This window comes from Bufo gargarizans, chromosome 3 (genome assembly GCF_014858855.1).
Source record: "Bufo gargarizans isolate SCDJY-AF-19 chromosome 3, ASM1485885v1, whole genome shotgun sequence".
Lineage (NCBI taxonomy): Eukaryota > Metazoa > Chordata > Amphibia > Anura > Bufonidae > Bufo > Bufo gargarizans.
In genome coordinates this window covers 572,932,222-572,948,615 of record NC_058082.1, presented here as the reverse complement: position 1 = coordinate 572,948,615, position 16,394 = coordinate 572,932,222, and the positions used below count along the sequence as shown (strand labels likewise).

General features: G+C 43.9%; 1 protein-coding gene across 2 annotated transcripts in view; it reads left to right on the top strand.

Annotated features, from left to right (window-relative positions):
• Positions 1 to 15,010, top strand: part of C3H21orf91 (chromosome 3 C21orf91 homolog) — a 41,380-nt gene extending 26,370 nt beyond the window's left edge. For both annotated transcript variants that reach the window (XM_044284315.1, XM_044284314.1), the window contains exons 3-5: positions 9,071 to 9,595; positions 12,996 to 13,058; positions 14,188 to 15,010. In XM_044284315.1, the coding sequence (XP_044140250.1) occupies positions 9,071 to 9,595; positions 12,996 to 13,058; positions 14,188 to 14,354 (755 nt within the window). In that variant the 3' untranslated portion in view covers positions 14,355 to 15,010. The remainder of the gene's footprint in view (positions 1 to 9,070; positions 9,596 to 12,995; positions 13,059 to 14,187) is intronic.
• Positions 15,011 to 16,394: the final 1,384 nt, after the last annotated feature.

The window sequence follows — 16,394 nt, the reverse complement described above, 5'->3', positions numbered from 1 at the left end:
ACATTGAGGTCCTGACCAGTTGGTTGAGCAGGACGAGAAGGAACCGCGGTGGCCGGCTCCTCAGGGACCGCTTCCGGAGGAACTTCAGGCACCCAAGTACTGCTTGCTGTGCTGTAAAGCAAAGAAAAGAAAAACACAATTAGCAATTATATTTCACTGGAGAACCTCTGGATAGAGGTGAGCAAAGCAACTTGGGATTCTACATAGGAAGTTGCATTACAAAAAAAAATCATAAAAATACTGTACATAGAACCCATACATTCCATTAGTGTATAGAGAAGTGTGTATGTACAGTATGATTTATTAATTTTTTTTTTTAAAGCAACTTCAGATGTATAATCTGAAGCACGCTTCGCTCATCTCTACTACACAAAATAGTATGTGGATATCCTAGACAGAGTGCCAAATGACAGTCTGCCAGGGCCATACTCATACATTGTAGAACAGAATTCATAATCTGTATAAACCCCAAGATGGCAGCGTACCGATTTATAGCCGCTTGCGGGTTCCTCCAGAACCACTCGGGCACCGAACTTCCTCATTGAAGTCCTTTTTGTAGCGGCCCCGAATTGACCGCCACCGAACAAGAATTGTCTCCCCTGGTACAAGAAAAGGCGCAAAAAAAAAAGCATACAAATTGATGTCTTTAAAATACATAATTTGTTGACATCAAAAATAGTTTACTATTTTAATTGAACCTGCCACAATAACCGTAAAAAAAAAAAATGGTATTAAACTATCGGTGGCAGTGACCCGCATCAAATAGATGGTAAACCACTTTTGATCAATGAAACATGTGTATGCTATTTACAAATGAAATACTGTATACTTACGGCACTCGTCCCGTTGACTGTCTCTGAGGTCGTCCCAATTTGGCACAATGGCCTCATATCTCGAGCCAGAGGAGCTGTGTTGCATGGCGGCAGTTGGTGTGGTCCCACAACGGTGGTCGTTCCTCCACCATCTGGATGAGGAGATCGTTGTCAATTTAAAACCGGCTGACCTCCTCCTCCTTAATTAAATTAACATAATGTTTTAAGTTTAACAATAAAAAAAAAAACTTTATTGAAAATACTCACGACCACGATTGCCGCATGCTCCACGATGTCCTCTGGCTGCGGCTTGACAACCTCTCTGAGAGGTAACAGGACGATGTCCTCCACCTCCGACTTCCTCCTCTCTCGCACTTTCATGGCTGGGATGCATCTCCTCCACAGATGATGGCTGAGAGGAAAAAAGACAAAAAAAAACATTAGAATACTGACACAATATTTAAGTTGGGAATGCTACCCAACTTGACATACCGTATCGCGACGTAGACAAGGAGGAGAGCTCCCGGCCTCACATGAAGATGATGTGCTTATAGAACCAAAAATCAATTTTAATATTTGCATTTTAGAGGATACAACAAACCCACGAAAATCATACTTACTTGACATTCTTGCCAAAATTGGCGGGCAGGCTAGCAGTCAGGTTGGCAGTCGTGCTTTTTATATTATTATTATTATTATTATTATTATTATTTGCTATTAAATTAATAAAATTTAATGGTAGTCATAATCTTGTGCGTAAGACTACTACTCCTGGCATCCACTATGTACTTATACAACTTGCAGTCCCTATACAAACATAGGGAATGCAGTTGGTATAAGTACATAGTGGATGCTAGGAGTAGCAGTACCTAGGACTACCTGCAGTCCCTGTGCAGCATTACATAGGGACTGCAGGTAGTATAAGTACATAGTGGATGCTAGGAGTAGCAGTACCTAGGACCACTACTCCTACCATCCACTATGTACTTTATACTACCTGCAGTCCCTGTGCAAAATTACATAGGGACTGCAGGTAGTATAAGTATATAGGTGATGCTATGAGTAGTAGTACATAGGTACTACTACTCCAAGCATCACCTATGTACTTATAACATACAGCTCCTATGTATAAGTACATAAGAGCTGCTTATATTTAATTTTTCTACTGTTGCACAAACTAAAAACTTTATACTCGCCTTCAATGGCGTCCTTCCTTCTCCCTCGCAGGCTGTAGCAAACAGACAAACAGGAAGTTTGCGCCGCCACCTCCTCCTATATCACGGCGCAGACTGGAAATCCGGATCAGTCAATGCAGCAATTTACAGAACACTTTGCAACGGATCCGGCATTAATACATGTCAATTTAAATTAATGCCGAATCCGTCATTCCGGCAAGTGTTATGGAATTTTGGACGGAGACAAAACTGCAGCATGTTGCGTTATTTTCTTCGTCCATAAACCGTACAGTGACTGAACTGAAGACATCCTGAACGGATTGCTCTCCATTCAGAATGCATGGGATAAAACTGATTAGTTCTTTTCCGGTATTGAGCTCCTAGGATGAAACTCTATGCCGGAAAAGAATAACGCTATTGTGAAAGTACCCTAAGTCAAAAGTACCCAGCACTGACACTATGGATTGTAATTTTATATATAGTTGTATTGGGAATAATTATTAATGGGGTTTTCTGGGAGTATAATTCTGTTGAACCATCTTCAAGATAGACCATCATTTTCTGTTTTGTGGGGGGTCCAACTAGCGATCAGCGTTTTTGAATCTTTTTTGACTGCGGCCTTCACACGGCATACCAACACAGAGCTGTGCACTGTATAGCGGCTCTGCTTGGTATTAGTTCAGCCTAATTCACTTGAAAGGGACTGAGCAGAGTGCCGCGGCCTCTTAGTACAGCTGACCTGCGGGGGTGCCGTGAGTCGAACCACCACCGATCAGATATTGATAATCTATTCTGAGTATAGGTCATCCGTAGTGTGTTCCTGGAAAACCCCCTTAATGATGGTAATGTGCAAACTACAAAAGGTACAGGCATACTGGGTTCTAGGGCTGCAACGATTAATCGACTATCGATAATATTCGATAACTGGGTTCGTCGACAACGAATCCAGTTAACTAATAATCGCCGATTTGTTGCTATGTGGGCGGGCGGTTTACTTTAAATCGGCGCATCTTTATTTTACCTTACAATGAAGCTCCAGTAACAGGCAGAGCAGGCGGCGGCGTAACCTCACTTACTCACGTGACGCGCCTGGTTCATTCATAAAGTGGGCGGAGCAGGCGCGTCACGTGAGTAAGTGAGGTTACGCCGCCGCCTGATCTGCCTGTTACCGGAGCTTCATTGTAAGGTAATAAAGATGCGCTGAGTAAAAGTTACTGCCAGAATAGTCTGTTATGAGGAGGGGGATCTGTGGATGGCACTGTTATGAGGAGGGGGATTTGTCACAGATCCCCCTCCCCATGACAGCGCCGTCCAAAGAATCCCCATGACAGCGCCGTCCAAAGAATCCCCATGACAGCGCCGTCCAAAGAATCCCCATGACAGCGCCGTCCAAAGAATCCCCATGACAGCGCCGTCCAAAGAATCCCCATGACAGCGCCGTCCAAAGAATCCCCATGACAGCGCCGTCCAAAGAATCCGTACACATTCTCCCCCCCCCCCCCCATAACAGCGCCGTACACATTCTCCCCCCCCCCCCCCATAACAGCGCCATCCACAATTTGTTTTAATATGGCCTTTGAACATTTTTCAAGTAAAATCATATAAACCCCTTTTTTTGTAATTTTGGTGTTTTTTCCCGATTTAATCAATGAAATTATCGACAACTAATCGATTATTCAAAAAATCGTTAGCTGCAGCCCTACTGGGTTCACCTTCATTCAAACGGTTTTTCCAATCTTATAAAGTGGAGGTATACTGAGTGACTATGCCATCACCTTATGATCAGTGGGGGTCTGACCTCTGTTACCCCCACAGTCCATTTTTTGGCCGACCCAAAGAAATGAATGGGCAGATCGGATACAAAATACGGCCGTGTGCATGAAGCCATAAACCTGCTTATACCCCAGATAGGTTTTTACCATAATAAAAAAAAAAAATCTTGAAATGTGATGTATTTGTATTGTGATTTTTACTTGAAACATTTTTTTTTTTTGTCCTGTACATGAGATACTTGTCACTGCCATGATTATCTCTCCCTGTAAACCAGGTGATGAACAGGACTAATTTTGCTGGGCTGACTGATGCAAAGAAGTATCTCCCAGGGAAAGAGAACCACCTCGCTAGCGCCACCTTGTGGAAGTGGCTCCTTATGAGTCAAAAAAGGACTTTTTATCAAGCCTTGGGGCATGACCAGGGAAAATAGCCAAGCCAGATATCCATCCGTAGACTGGAGGTGCTCGCCCTTAACAGTACGGAGTGGGACTCTACCTGGCTGATCAGTCACCAAGCAGCGTCTGTACTATGGAGACACTGGCTCCATCCGTCCATGATGATTCATTAGGCCAATCCTGAATGACGACATTTCACATAGCTGTAGGTTATACAGAAATGGTGCGGTAATGATGCATTCCCTTCATTATGTCCTGGCCGACAGATTATATAACGCTGCTATTTGCTTTCCTGTAATAGGAGGCACCATAACCATGTAATGTGGTTGCCTAAAGGCTACGTATATCCATTTTACAGTTCCTATATAGAATTAAATAGTGTAACTGTTCAGGTAGTACATTACATTACTTAGCTGGTACTAATCCTGATTTACAGCCTGTATTGTAGCCCAGAGCTGTATTTACAAACTTGGGCTTCAGAGGTGAAATCCTCCAACGTTGGTGTTTTCCAGGAGTAGAATATCGATGGCCTGTCTTCAGGATATGTCATCAGTACCTGATCTGTTGGGGGTCTGTCTCTTGTCACTGCCGTCTATCAGCTGCTTGAAGAGGCCGCAGCATAGCAAGCATAGTGCTGTACAGTGGCTCTTCTAGGTGTTGCAGTCCAGGCCCATTCACTTCAATGGGACTGAGCGTCACTTAGGCAATGGGACCGATGAAGGTAGCTTCCCTTACCAAGGAAGAGGCTGCAGCACTCCCTGGAGCACCAACACCTGATCAGCGTGGCTGCTGGGAGTCGGACCCCCAACAATCTGATATTGATGACCTATCTTGAAGATAGGCCACCAATATCAGAACTCCATGAAAACTCCTTTAATATGATTAAAGAGTAGTCTTCATAGCAGGCAACACATAGTAATCTGTTATCGGAGAAACCTTGTCCATTTTTCTTATTGGAACTCGGCTAAGATGTTAGGTGTGTCTGACGACAGGCTTGTCGACAGTTTCCAGTAACTACCAGCTGAACACTGAATTCGGCTCTGAACTGTACAGAATGTAGGTCAAGATAAGGATGATAGCAGGGTATTTGTGAATATTCCATGGAATGAATGTCTGCTTGTTATTACCTGGCCTATCGAGAGAATGGGGGTCCACTGAGAAATATTTGGCAGGCAGTGGAGTCTGCGTGTAGACAGGGACAGGTGGTTCTTTTGTGCCACTTGGACTGAAACGATTACTCGATTAAATCGAGTAACTTGACACAAAATCCTCGTGGGGGGGAGGGCGGGGGAAGCAGAAAAGCATTCTTTAAATTTGTTTTTTCTTATTAGAGTACTCAATCATGGATTACTCAGTAGAATATGCATCCCTATGTGTCACCTATGCTATTTTTAAGGAAGGTCTCCCATCCCACAGTCTGCACTGTCCAGGGGGTGAGCACTGTGCGCGTCATGTTTTCCATAGAGAAGGCGACTTTGCTTGAGTTTTACCTTTATAAAGAATCTGAAGGGGGTGGAGGCCGGAGCCCAGCTGGCGGCTGCTCGGCAGCATTTGTCCGCTATCCACATAAGGATAAACTGAGCCTCCAGATTTATACTTTAGCAATATGCTCTGAGCTGGAGATGCACATTCCAAGCCCGGGGCTTAAATCTACACTCGGGCGAAAAATTCCTTTTTTATTTTATTTTTTTTCATATCACAGATGACCAGTTTAGTGACAAATCCGCCGGCTGCCTGTCTCCTTCAATGTACAATTACAGCATTTCTCCCTGAAATGTCTGGACATATGAATATCAGTTGTTTGATGTTTATTGGTTCCTTCAGAAGCTAAACATCCAAATGTGACAACCATTAATGAGTCCATTGAGGTTGTTTCCCGGTCTTTTCTACATTCTGTGTAAGCAGCACAGTACTTAACATAGTTTTGATATTCTTGCATGAGGTCCATGAACCAGGATGGACAGTGCTATAGATGTGCCTCCTACATAGTGGGAGTCCTGGCCCTCACTGTGGACAGAACTAAACTTTCAGACGTGTTGGCAGTGTCTCTCCAGAAGGCAAAAACACTAGAGAGGTTCTCCACAAAAATATAAATGTGCCCCTTCTCTCTTAACTCTGTTCCGTTTTCCCTTAAACTAATAACCTGAGTTTTCTGGTGGACAGACCCGTTGCTAGAGGTCTGTTTTCTAACAAAATAGCTTGTTGGTCGGCAGTTTGTCCATAGCAGCAGGTTTCAAATGATTGACTAAGAGTTTCCACCGTGCTGATAGAGCAGTTACTTAAAGCCATTCCTCATCTCTGGTGGTGGTATCATTTTGATATATTAAAGAAATATTAAGTAGAGAACTCTCCTTAAAGGGGGAACCAGTCACCTGGTTTGGGGCCACTGCATTCTGGTGGTGTAGTTTTCCCAAACCAGATGACAGGTTCCTTTTTAAAATTATTTGCTTTTTAAAGAGTTTCTCTCATCAGAGGAAACCTGTTCCATTTTGTTGCCCTCACCCACGGCTTACTTGCTCCCTTGGCAAACAATAGATTATGTCAAGGGGATCCGGGGTCATTCAGACCTGCATAGGCTGGCTATTCTGCCTCATAGAGGGGGTCCCCCGTTCGTACTCTCCTCTAAAATGTCATTGTTCAGCGTCTGTCTCGGTGTCTGTTTCCTTCACTTTAAAGGGGTTGTTCATCCTCAAGAGTCTTTCAGGCGTGATGCCGGGCATGGCCGGCTCTGCAAAGGGAATCATACTTGCCTGATCCCTGCCACTGGGTTTTGGCTCCTTTGCTCCCATCGTGCCGCTGCTGCTCTCCATTGTCCCCTCGTCAACGTCATTGGCTGCATCGACCAAATGTCCCACATCAAACAGGATGTTGACATTGGGACACCAAAGAGCAGCGGGGAAGTGAACGAGCTGGAACCCAGTGGTGGGAATCAGGTAAGAATGATTCCCTGTGCAGGTCCAGCCATGCTGGGGGTGGCTTTCCAAAAGGCCCCCAGAGGTGAACAACCCCCTTTTAAGAAGGGACGCTGAGAATCCTGTTAGAGCGATGAGTTTAGTAGACAGCTGCGCTCATTCGTAGTGACCTAATTTTCACTCTGTCTTCCTTTCCGTCAGACGTTTCATGTCCATAGTCCCGCTCAAGAATTTCAGCTCCTTTGCAGAATCAGCTAATAGGCATGAAATTAAAACCTCCTCAATCCTATCTCGGCTCTGCAGTCCTACCTGCTTTCAGAATAAGCCAGTTGTTCAGGGAAAAGTCTTTTCAAGATTTTCAAATATTCTCACTTGAAGTCCCAAAACTGGAGCTTTTCATTTGTGAGCGGGCGATGGGCGGCCGGAGCTCTCCGATGTTGTTTGTATAAGAGCCATTAATCTTCCCCTCAGAATGAGGCTTGATGTTAAGCTTCAAAAGTTTAGCCATTTTATATAAATGTATAACGTCGAATGGCTGGTGTCCTTGGTGGTCACTTCAGTGGTTTGTTTGTGCACATCACAGAAACACACAAGGAGGAACGTCACATCCCCTAGCTAAGACTCGGGCGTGGACAGGAAGATTTGCCTCTGGCTGATGAAAGGAGAACAAAGTAATCCTAATAGAACGTTAATTCATCATCTTGGTAGAAAAGCGGTCCCGAATTTTAAATAATGGCAGCTAGGGTGCAGCTTCCTAAATCATCGATCGCTACAGTGATCCCTGTTATGTGCTCATGGGCGAATGTGCCTGTCTGTTAATGGGGAGAGTGGAGAACGTCGATGCTGGACAGTTCTGGCGGCAGTTTATCTCCCGGGAGAACAATATTGATTTCACGCAATACAGATGTCCGAACCCGCCGTTCTCCACAGTACACTAATATGTATGGGGGCCTTTAGTCTGTACTTGGAAGAAGAAAAACCCCCCCCCTTCCCTCGCGCATACATACCTGCTCCTCCCCACCACTGGATTTCGGCTCCTTCAGTCCTCCACTGACGCGCTCCAGTCCCACATGTCAACATCCAGTTTGACACCGATCACATGGGCTTCTGCAGCCAATCACTGTTCTTAACAGTGATGTGTTCCTCCATGCCTCATGTGTCGGACAGTAATTGACTGCAGCAGGACATGTGGCCATTTGGTCAAACTGGATGTTGACCCACGGGACCAGAGTGCGTCAGTAGCAGCAGGGGAGCAGGAACTCAGTAAGTATGCTTCCCTCTGAAGGTCGGGGGGAGGGGGGTGGAGTCCAATCTCGCAATGCCCTCAAACGTGGGCAATCCCTTTTACTGGAGTGTACATGTGATGTGATTGAGCTTACACGTTATCGCCCTAATTAATGTGACCTTCATGACTGGTGAACATATTGGGAGGTGTACAAACAGTTTGGTAATATTATGTGAATCTTTCCTATTAGCAGCTTGAGGGTTATTATACTGTTCATGGCAGCCTGTAGTCTGTTATTTCCATGATAGTAGGTTACAGGCTCTTGTAAAATTAAGGCTATGTTCACATGCCCGTTATTGAACTCCGGTAGTCTGTCCCAGTAGAGGAACAGACTACTGTTTTACCCTATCCAGTATAGCCTGACACGGCCACGCACGTCTTAATCCACATTGACTGTAATGGGACCCGACTGGAATCTGGTGGGTTGCCGGCATAAATGCATACATGACTTTTTGACCAGCTGAATCCTTGTCTGATCCTATTATAGTCAATGGGGATCCAGCGGTGCGTAGCCGTATTTGGCTTTGCCAGATACGGTAACTCCAGTAGTCTATTCTGGCAGAGGAGCAGACTACTAGAATTCAAAAATGGTGATGTAAACTTAGAATTCAACTCTACCCACTTCCTGTATGTTCTGTTTTCAGGAAACCTTAATCAGATTTATATGCAACTGAACTATTTTATTTCTATACATTTTTTGTGTGTTTTTATTTTTTAGGAGTAGCAAAGTCAGATCTTCTGCACACCAGATCGTTACGAGGTCACAAAGACTGTTTTGAGAAATATCACCAAATTGCAAACCAAGACTGTTCCCGGTCCAAGCTTACCAAGAGCCCCTACGAGGAAGTAAAAACTATTCTCGGCAAAAAAATAAACTGGATCGTCCAATATGCACAAAATAAGGATTTATATTCCGATTCGGAGTGTTCCAAACCTGCTCAACATAAGCTTTACAAATTCAGACATCTGAATGACAGGAGTCTGATTCCCCAGCATGACTCGCAGGTTCCCAAGTATTCTGAAAAGTGGTTGGACGCTGGAGCTGGAGCTATAGCCTCGTGTGGAAAAGAGGTTTTAGAGCGGGACGGCAGGGGTTTCAACGTGAGCGAGCTACAGAATGCCAACTCCACTTTCTGCCGTAATCAGCTGTGGCTGAATCCCTGCAAGGAACAAAAGCCTGATGACTCTAACCACCCTGGACCCAACGTTCGGCGAAGACGCCAGCATTACAACAAAGAAGAACGTATGTATTTACGACTATACATCCTATATTCATTGCAGCAGATCTGGGGCAGACATTTTTGTACATGGTCCGTACAGTACAAGAGACCCTGTATGTGCGACCCTAGGTTTAATGGAGGGTCAGGTGGAGATGTATACAATCATTATATTTATCCCCTATTTGTACCTATGACACTGGCTGACCTGTTACATGGGCACTTGGCAGCAGAAGGCATCTGTGTTGGTCCCATGTTCATATGTGCCCGCACAGGTGAGAAAATGATTTTCTAATATATGCAAATGTGCCTCTAGGAGCAACGGGGGCGTTGCTGTTACACCTAGAGGCTCGGCTCTCTGCTACTGCCACGTTTTTTAATTGTATTATTTTTTTTATTTTTTTTACCACTATATAGTCCCACAAGAGGACTATAACAGACAATATTCTGATTGCTTTTAAAATACAATGCACTTTCCCTATAGTGCATTGCATTTTAATATCGGTGCTATACTGACATTGACCAGCAGGCTGCGCCAGAGAGGCACAGCCTGCTGGAAAAAGGCTTGGGGCCTGGCCCCAGTCAAACTTTACACACATTGCGGGGTGCCGATGGGAGACAGAGGGAATCTGCTCCCTCTGTCAATGCTTACATGTGGCGGGTGCCCTTTCCCGCGGCATGTGAGGGGTCCAGGCTGTTAGAGCAGGAGCGCGGCTCTCATGTGAGTCCCCGCTGCACGGTGGAACTGTGACTTAAACCGGGCTGCCCAACAGCCTAAGGCCCTTTAGGGACCGCTGTAAAAATGCGTATTGGTGGTCACTAAGGGGTTAAAAGTTCAGATGCAACACAACATCCAGTTTTATAGGTACAAATCTGCTAACATAAGCCCTCTAATGAAGCGGTGGTCTTACATGTACACCTATTAGAGCAACGCCACACAAAACCCACAAACAAGTGTGATATTTGACAAAGAAAGCAGCCATGTTTTCTAAGGCCAGATTTGGGGGGGGGGGGGGGGTAACTATTTCTACTTGTGGAGAGCACAAAGTGGATGTAAGAAATCTTATAGGGCAGGCAGTGCTTCCTGGGAAAAAGGTATGCAAATTAGCCCTCTTTCCAGAAAGAAAGGAAAGCTGAGTCTCTAATGCCACCAGGTGGAAGGTTTCTGTCAAGTTTCAACCTTGAGACATAATTTAAGATTATAGCTAAGCCAGTACCTCATCTGCAGACAGCTATTTTGGAGTGTTCACCCCTCATCAGTGCAGAGCAGTGTGAACTTAGAAATAAATTAAGGCCAGATTCACACATTTGTGTTCTTGAATTATTAAACTTCCAAATTACTCGTGTCATGGCCCGACCACGGGTTTAACTGACTCGATCTGTGATTCTGTGAGGTTGGAATTAGTTAAACCTGTGGTTTAGGACAGTGAAAATGAAGTGACAACCACTTTGTGCACAAAACAATTGATACAGAGGAGGTTTTTTTTTACCTCTAGGAGGTCTCCTGGGTTCTATCTACTCTATAGTTTCTAGACCTGTTCTTGGTGTTGGTTGCATTGTTGGCTACAAGATACTTTATTCCACAGGGTTACAAAGTGAGGTTACTGTCGAGTCGGGGGCATTGTCATTCCTGCTCTGTGTCTGCCCTCTGCAAAGAACAACCCAAGGTCACGTCTTCTGTAAAGCTTTGCCTCCATATTAGCCGCCTAGGGATGTTTGCTATAGAAAATGTGATTGACAGGAAGACAAATAGACAGTGACTTGTAGAACTGAGCAAATGGAGATAATTCTCCAGCACACATTTGTGGATTAATGCTTGAAGATTGGTTCCTTTTTTTTTTAAATACAGATTATTTTTATGCACATTTAAATGTTTAACTCTGGTCTCTGACCTGTGAATTCTCCTGAATGGCACCGGAGTGGGTATGAGTCTAGTTGTAGCCATGGATTGCCTAATGGAGAACGTGGTGGTGGTGTGTACTGATTGACACCAACAGACAACCATATAATATGTATCTGGTGTCCCAACTCTTCCCCTAGTGACAGATGTTGGAGGGAAGGAGGATCAGGCATGTTGGATTTCAGTATACCCAATCTTTTGTTTTCTCAGGAGACAAGCCGCTGCTAGGGGTGTCTGGCAGTGGCTTGTTCCCTTGTCTCCACTGAGGAGACCTGCTTTACAAAGCATGCATTTGTACAGGGGAAGGGGGTCCGGAGGCAGCCAGACGAGCATTTGGCTGACCGCTGGGTAAGGGTACAATCACAGTAAGAAGTCTGCAATTGCAGCGTGGCCAACCTGCGTTTGAGTACCGCGTGGCCCTACAGACCACAGCTGGCTCTTATTAAACTAATGAGATCGCCCTATTGGTTGTCATTAGTTAACCAGAGCCAGCTGCGGCCTGTATAACCGCACAGTACTTGACTGCAGCGGGGCAGCGTTGCAGACACGTGAGATTATCGGGGACCGGACCCTGCACATGTGATTTAAAAACCACTACAGCTGCTCACCTGCTCCTTTGTTACTACTACTTCCATCATCCATTGACAGCAGCAGATTTGGGTTAAAAGAAATCCCTTTTTTTTTTTTTTTTTTTGGCCATTGAGACCCCCAGCCATCGACTGTAATTTAATGGGGGAACCTGACAGTAAGTGTTCAATTTCCCTGCAGCGGCACGGAGGAGAAATGAAGTATTACTCAATTGGTAATCCATGGGATTTAAATGGGTTTTCTGGGATTTTCATATCGACGGCCTCTCCTTAGATAGGTCAGCAATATGAGATTGGCGGAGGTCCGATTCCTGGCACCCCCCCAATTCAGCTATTGGAGGAAGTTGTGGTGCCTACGAGAGCTCTGGTAAGCGACGCAGCCTCTTCGCAGCTTACCAGGCATAGCACCGTCCATTGGTATCGCAGCTCAGCTCCATTAACTTGAATGGGGCTGAGCTGCGCTTGGTCATGTGACCAATTTAAACGGGACATCGCAAGGCCAAATCTGTCAGTGGGGGTTGAACCCCTGCTGATGTCATATTAATGACCTGTCCCGAGGATAGGCCATCACTATGAAAATCTCGGAAAACCCCTTTAAGCCATGCCTGGTCTCCAGTGTGCCGTACACTTACAGCTGCTCTTGGCCCCCTAATGGGTTATCTGAAAATGGGTTTTCTAAGCCAGACGGCCCCTTTAATGGGTCCACATTAAAAACATTAGTAGTTGTACTATTAGCTGCCACAATAAATGAATACTTCCAGTCCTTCTAGCGAATCCGTTTTTCTTTCCTGCCACACTATGTCCTGGCTGTAGCTGTACACTACTGTGAGCGGATCCTAACCAGAGGCGTTATTATTAACTTTATGTTGGTTGTTTTCAATTACTTGGATTACTGTGGTGACGCTAATTGATTTTTGTATGTTTCTCTTCTGCTTCCAGTGAGCTCGATGAGCAGAGAAGAACTGGGACGCTTAAATGATCATCTCCGCCGGCAACTCCAGGGTAAGCCTCAATATCAAATGACTTGGGCATCCTCTGGAGACCTGGAGGCTTTGCGCTGTGTAACATTGCCTCTACCCATGTGTCTCCACGTTCCAGAGAACATGAATTTAGTAGAAATACGTGAGGGATTTTTTCTTGTAATAGCACTGTCTCCCCTTACTATTGCTTTAAAACAATGCTTGGCATAAAATCAATGTGTCAACCAGTGCGGCCCTACACGTCCGTGGCAGCTGCAGATGTGCTGTAATCTAAGCTGCCAGCTAAGTATAGGTTACAGTAAAGCTCATCAGCGCTTGATGGTATTAGAGCCTTATTTTTAGACTCCATTTTACAAGCTAGAATAGATTTACAACGGCATTAAGTGGCATCGTTTACTCAGCCTACCTTTTTCGACAAAAAAAAAAGACCTTGATTCACAAAAATGCTTTTCATCACTGAGCTCATGAAATAGCCTCGTCTTTTGGTCCAGATCCAATGAGGGACATTTTTTTTAAAGAGTTTGCACCACAATTGTGATGTAAAAAAAGTCGCAAATTATGGCACACACCATATGTACGCCTTCATTAGAAAATTTTAATGCTTCTTCTCTGAAGTGGTAAAAAATGAGGTATTGCTTAGTGGGAGGGATGGGGCTTCACAAGGCCCGCCTGATTTAGGGCTCATACACACGACTGTATGTATGTATTTTGCCATCCGCAAAAGTCCTGAAGATATCTCATAAGGATGGTCTCTGTTACATCAGCCTAAGGTTGGCTATGCATATAGCTGATTTTGGTGGGACCTGCCAACTGTGTAATGTGTATGGGGACCTCCTGAATCTCTCCAACAACATATGTTAGAGGGGAAGTAAGCATTGTGTAGTTGGATTTCAAGATCCCTTTACAGGCAGCCAAGGCAAGTTGACCTTGGTATGAGGGTCAGGAGAGATGGGTGTCAGTCAAACTCATCTATCTACTGTGCATTATTATTGCATTGGGCTTCTAATTAGTTCTCTACTTTGGTACAAACAAGCCTAGTTGTTTAGGGCATTTGACTGATTTAAGCCTTCAGACATTTTAATGATCTTGACACCATTTGCGTAACAAAATCACAATTAATGCAGAACTTTGCTTATTCTTTTTTTTTCTAGATGTATTTGAAGACCTCAGTTGCGTTCTACAGGAAAAAGATGCACTCTCCTCGGAACTCCATGTTCGCCACGTCGCCATAGAACAGCTGCTAAAAAACTGCTCAAAACTGCCATGTCTCCAGATGGGACGGGCAGGAATGAAAGTTAACATGACAATCAATAACTAGGTGATGGGACACAAACCTGCACAAGGAACACCCAGCTGGCCTCAAGTAGATCTCATGCAACTATCTTTTTACATTACTTCTGTCCAGTGATAAACTCAGACTCTTTGGTTGGTGTTTCCACTCTTCATTTGGTATTTAAAAAAAAAAAAAAAAAAGCCATTCCTATGGGTTTAAATGAAATTTGGTTTGTCTTTTGGCCTGGGATAACTTGAAATTATGGCTCCATATGTGGTATGAGGAAGACCAATAAGTAGCAACACTGAGGTATATTTACTTAAGAAGGGCTGTGCCCATCTCTCCACCAGCTAGTGTTGTCAACAGAGGTTCTCTTTTGGGTACACCATCTAAATAGACCACTTGTCTTACCAAATCCTACAAATTGAGGCAATAACTCCAACTTTTGCTCCTTGAGGAATTAAAAACCTTCAGATATTATTATTATTTTTTCTTTAAACTGGTCAGTATTGTGACAAATCATGAAGCTATTGTGCCTGTTTGGGCTAAGGACTAAGGCAGATGAGATGATGCGTTCTTTCTATCGGCATTTATACTTGTATATTGTTCTTCCAAGAAGCAGCTGCCGTCTGTGTACTTTTTTAGACAAGAGTCTTGTAACTTGCAGAAGATGGATTGTTTCCTTCTAAGAAAAAAGAAAAGAAAAAAAAAGAAACCAAAAGTCACCATTGTTTGAAATGCTTAAATTGTATTGCTAGAAACTTTTTCAAATGTTTACAAGAAAACTTTTTATGACCTACTGTTTTTTACAAAGAAATATTTTGGGTACTTTTTAATAGTTCTAGAAGTTTGCTTCATGTATGTATACCGCTTTGCACATGTGATATTACGATGTCTGACAGTGAGGGAGACATTGTTACATTGTTCTTTTTGGGGAGTTTAGGTTGTTAAATGGAGCGTCTTTTATACTTTGAGAATTGAAAGGATCTCAAATTAAAATAGTTTTCTGGGGTGATGACATTGATAGCTTATGGTAAAGCTAGGCCATTAAAGGAGTTTATCACAAATGCTCATGGGATGCGCTTACTACCTGCTTTTGGTGGGCGGGCTGTCAGGCAATTGCCCAACAGTTCCTATGCGCAAAGCTCCATGCATCAGCCAGGTTACAACAGTGCCCATTTGACCCTCCACACTGCCAGCGTGTGCATGCAAAAGCGACCGATGCGACCCAAAAGTGTGGTCCTAGCTTCCCAGAATGGAGAGCAGGCATTGCTGACATAGCGAATCGGCAGTTGGACAACTGTTCATGTGTGACCACCAAACTTGATTGCCATTGCTGGATGTTGCCAGCGGCACACATGGAGGAGTATTAAAGTATAACATTAACACAGTCCAATTTTGTAACTTACCTTTTAAAGGTAACAAACCCCTTTGGAGCAATTTTTGATTCTTGCATTTTACTCATTTTGGGCAAAAAATTATTTCTTTCTTAAAAATTTTCAGCAGTTTTTGTCATAAAGGGGTTAACCCTTTGCCTAGCTGTGAGCATGTTACTTTTACCTTACTTTGAGCTGTTATCCTCCGGCTATGTATAGTTCATATCTTAGATCTACTAACACCCCATAAACACTTGTTTAAGCCGTATTCTTATCAGGAAGATTGAAGTATAATCTGTGTTTATGAGGTCAGGAGATCGGAGATAAGGAGCCGTCAGCTGAGCTGCCTGACAAGAAATTGTATAAACACAGAGCCTGGTGCTAGAGAATCTCAATGCTGTACAGAATAAGAGGCTTTAAAGTTGTAATAAATTCTGAGTATTTTATAAAAAAAATCTAAAAATTAGTACAATGCAATAATTTTAAAACAAAAAAGGCCCCCAAAGGTTTCCATAGCCTTTAAATGTAGTAGCTCCTTTTAAGTGGCCTCACCTGATGATTGGGCAGATGGGAATGGAAAGATCTCTCGTCGAATGTTTTCAATGAAACCTCTACCCATGGCTTGAGCTACACAGATGATTTCTAGTAGGTCAATCACTCTTAAAAAATCACCAATGAGTCCATTTCGAATGTTGGCACAATATATGCC